The sequence below is a fragment of the Ceratotherium simum genome, chromosome 3 (assembly GCF_057802395.1).
Source record: "Ceratotherium simum simum isolate JZ-2026a chromosome 3, ASM5780239v1, whole genome shotgun sequence".
In the NCBI taxonomy this organism is placed as follows: domain Eukaryota; kingdom Metazoa; phylum Chordata; class Mammalia; order Perissodactyla; family Rhinocerotidae; genus Ceratotherium; species Ceratotherium simum.
The window spans coordinates 44230360-44234394 of NC_141902.1; the positions used below are offsets into that span (position 1 = coordinate 44230360).

Consider the following 4035-nt stretch of genomic DNA (forward strand, 5'->3'; position numbering starts at 1 on the left):
TACACTGCATTTCTATATTTGTACCAACAATAGAGAACCAAATAAATTATAAATTATGTTTAAAGCCATGAAATAGCCATTTATCTATTCGTCTAAGATACTGTACAAAATGGTGACTTTATTCATTTACTAACAGTGGCTCTGTATATCCATTCATTGTTTGTTACCCCCACCTGATTCTAAAAGCCTTTGAACTATCTTAGCTAAGTATCTTTGAAGTATCTTACCTTTCTTAGCCAAGGGTAATTGGAGCAGCCAAGTAATGAGGAGGACAGGGGCAGAGGAAGAAGAGAAAGTACCAGAACAGTACCAGAAATCTTAAGCTAACCAAAGTTACCACAATTGAATACAGAATTTAACTTTGTACTTCCATACAGAATTTAACTCTGTACTTCCTGGTAGTCAATGCCAAAATAATGTGATGGCTACATACCTTTCCTTAGACAATAAAGGGAAACTCACAAGATTGTTAGGCAAGATTCACTTTCTCTACCTTTGAGTACTACAAATCATGTGAGTCTTTGTGGGAATGTTGTATTAATCATTCTGATAAAAAAGAATGGAAACACAACTCTGAGCTGCTGAATTCTGGTATTTATCTTTAAGGCTAATTTTTGAAATCAAATAGAAGTTTTCTTGTTCATTTCACTTTAACTAAATGTGTTTTCATGTTTTCTGGATGTTTACAAATTATATTTTTTTAAATCAGAACTTTATTCACCAAAAATTATATTCTTCAATAAATTCAGTTTAATTCAATTCAAATATCTGTTGAATACCTACAATGTGCCAGGAAGTGGGGTCACTACCTGAGAAGTAGCTATTTTTCCGTTAAAAATGATAAATAACTCACTAATTTATAGATTGTCTAAGATTCTAAGAACAAAACATTATCTGGTATATGTTAGATAAATTGCAACATAAAATACAAGGGATTTTGTATCTCTTACTAGGAATATATCTTGTTTTAATTTAATAGTGACAAATGAGTTGAGTGTTATACTGCTAAAGCTAGAAAATGCCTCTTTTTGTTTGCTTGTCAGGAAGTCTTAAGAGCTGAATGAGCCTAAAGTAATATCATAGGGTTTATATGGGATATAAATATATATATTTATCCTTCTACAAACATAAAGTACAAAAAGAAGTCAATCTTCAGAAAAATCACTCTGAACCACTTAAGTGATCCTTAATTTAAAAAAAATTATATTCACTATACCATGCTTATTAGGGCAGAAAAATGATTTGGTGAAATGAAAGTCAACAGAGGGATTTGAAACAATGTCTTTTTCCTTTTATTAAACAAAAAAGTCAAATAACCAGCATACTCCAGAATGTATTGAATATTCCTGACATTTAAGATTTGAAGATATAGCTTTTTTGTAATCCAAAGCATTATAAAATAAAATACTGTTTGATATTAACTGGTGTATTAGTCGGTAAATAATTTTAAAAGCTACAAGGCCTGTTCCTCTTAATTATTCCCTTTCTCCACCCCTTATCTCCCATCCCTGTTCTGTTTCAGTTGTTTTCTGAAAATTGAATCCAAAAAAATCTGAAGTCAGTCATTTTAATAAACATAATTCTTAAAAATTATCAGAAGAAGCAACAACAAAAACAAAAAACAGCAGGAGTCCCTCATTCTCACTTATTGGACGGCAGGCTATTTGGTGACAGTCCTCTCAAGAAGGGTGGCTGTGGGTTAGTAATCATTCTATTTAATTAACAAATTTTCATTTTTAATTATCTCATTTAATTAACATTAAGATATCAAATGGGGGACTGGCCCAGTGGCGTAGCGGTTAAGTTCGTGAGCTCCAGTTCGGCAGGCCGGGGTTCTCAGGTACGGATTCCTCGCATGGACATACAAGCTGCTTGGCAGGCCATGCTGTGGCGGCGTCCCATATAAAGTGGAGGAAGATGGGCGTGGATGTTAGCCCAGGGCCAGTCTTCCTCAGCAAAACAGAGGAGGATTGGCAACAGATGTTAGCTCAGGGCTAATCTTCCTAAAAAAAACAAAAAAGATATCAAATGGGAAAAAACTATTTTGTTTCAATTCAACACACTTTCTGAACATTTTTATTGTAGTTTTAGAATCTCAGTACAGTAGTAACTTAGAAATGGGAATCTCTTTGGGAAGGAGACTGAGGAGCTCGTCTTGAAACTGAATTTGCCTAGAAAACGTACTGTTTAACTTGGATTTTATGTTTTTTAGGGTGTTCTGAAGGCTAATGGTGATGGTAAAGAGATGGCTAATGGGCCACGGCCACTGCTGCTTGTTACCTGCAAGCTGCTATGTTGGGGACTGCTTTCTTAACATAATTTTGAAAACACAACTTCTCTCTTTAAGAAGTTGACATTTAGTGTATGGAGTGGTAGCAAAAAAGAAAATACAAGTACATAAGTATAAAAGCTAAGAGGGTGAAAAAGGGGAAGGCATCACACCTGTTTAAAAGGATCAGAATCTGTATTGGATAAAACGGCACTGGAGATAGACCTTGCCGTACGGCCTTTAGAGAGCTTGACCAGCTCACACCCTATGATTATTTATGGCTTTAACTGTACACGCAAAAATGAAGTGAAAACTAGATGACAATTCAGGTCAAAGAAGCGGTGACTTAACCATCTCTCAATGAATCAAAAGCTTTTAGGGTTATTTGAAAATTCACTTTCATACTTAATTTTATACTTAGAGTATGGAGGCACAGTTTTATGTGTCCAGGAAGACAATTCTTTAATTACTACAGAAGTAGCATCTCCAATGCTAACTTGATTCTGATCCATATATAATAATGTTTTCAAACATCTTTTGTGAGTTTGTGAGGGTTTGAAAAATGCCAGATTTTATAAAACAGTTACTTGCCCAATACCATACATGGATAAAACTAAACTGAGTCCAATTTTGTGTCTAGGCCAAGAGGTGACTCCAGCAGGAATTCTGAAGAGCCGCAATGATGTGACAGTGAATAATGAGTAGTACCTACTGTGGCAACTCCTCAGCTAAGATGAGTGTCAACGAAGTATCAGCTTTCTCATTGACTCTGGAGCAAAAAACCGGCTTTGCTTTTGTTGGGATTTTGTGTATCTTCTTGGGACTGCTTATTATCAGATGCTTCAAAATCCTCTTGGACCCGTATAGTAGCATGCCTTCCTCTACATGGGAAGATGAAGTTGAAGAGTTTGATAAAGGGACATTTGAACATGCACTTGCGTGAGAGTACCAGCTTTATGGTTTTTAGGGTTATGCCACTGGGACACGTGGTGGTTACAATTGTAATTACCTTGAGTGTGCTGGAGAGAGTCTCATTTCATTCATTGAATTCAATAAATGTGTACGGTTAATTTAACCATCATGCTGTGTAAATAAGCCTTTGCTGGGGTTCCTCACTTTCTCCTGTCCCCACATCAAGGTTTCTAATGAATAGAGCATAAGGATTGCTCCAGCCATATATGCCATCTTTATTCCTATCTCTAACATCTGCCTTGAATCTCTGCTTCCTTTTTGTGCCAGTGAACTGTGATAGAGGCTTCCTACTTCTTCATTTCTACCCCTCTGCAATGCCCAGATACCCTCTCCACATTCTTGACCCTCGCCCCCTAGCTTTAGTGAATCAGTTGTCTTAAACGAAAGAGACCTTCAATCCAAAGAATAAAGAGAACATGATTTTCCTAATAATAGCCATTGATCAAAAAATGTTCACAGGTGAGAAATATCTCAAAAAACGAACACAAAATCCCTGCAAGTAGCCACGGGCCCTAAAGGTCCCAAAATCTCTCAATTTGACCCTTCTGGTTCTCCTCTTTCTAGAATCTCTTGCAATAAAATCCCCTAGCTTGGGGTCCAAACCAGACTTGCTTCAGACTGATACTTGATCCTCCTTCCCTTTTATAAATAACATTAAAAAGTGAGTTTCCATCATGATTTAGTGTAAAGAGTACTCTACTAGAAACAAGAAGTCGAGTCTCTGCTCTGCCACCATTAGAGCTATGCAATCTTGGGCAAGTCATGTGGTGTGTGTGCAACCTCTGTGGAGTTCA

The 4035-nt window shown here is 36.5% G+C and overlaps 1 protein-coding gene across 1 annotated transcript; it reads left to right on the forward strand.

Annotated features, from left to right (window-relative positions):
- Positions 1-2966: 2966 nt before the first annotated feature.
- CTXN2 (cortexin 2) lies at positions 2967-3212 on the forward strand. Its single transcript, XM_004421547.2, has one exon. It carries the CDS (start codon positions 2967-2969, stop codon positions 3210-3212), a length of 246 nt encoding a protein of 81 aa, XP_004421604.1.
- Positions 3213-4035: the final 823 nt, after the last annotated feature.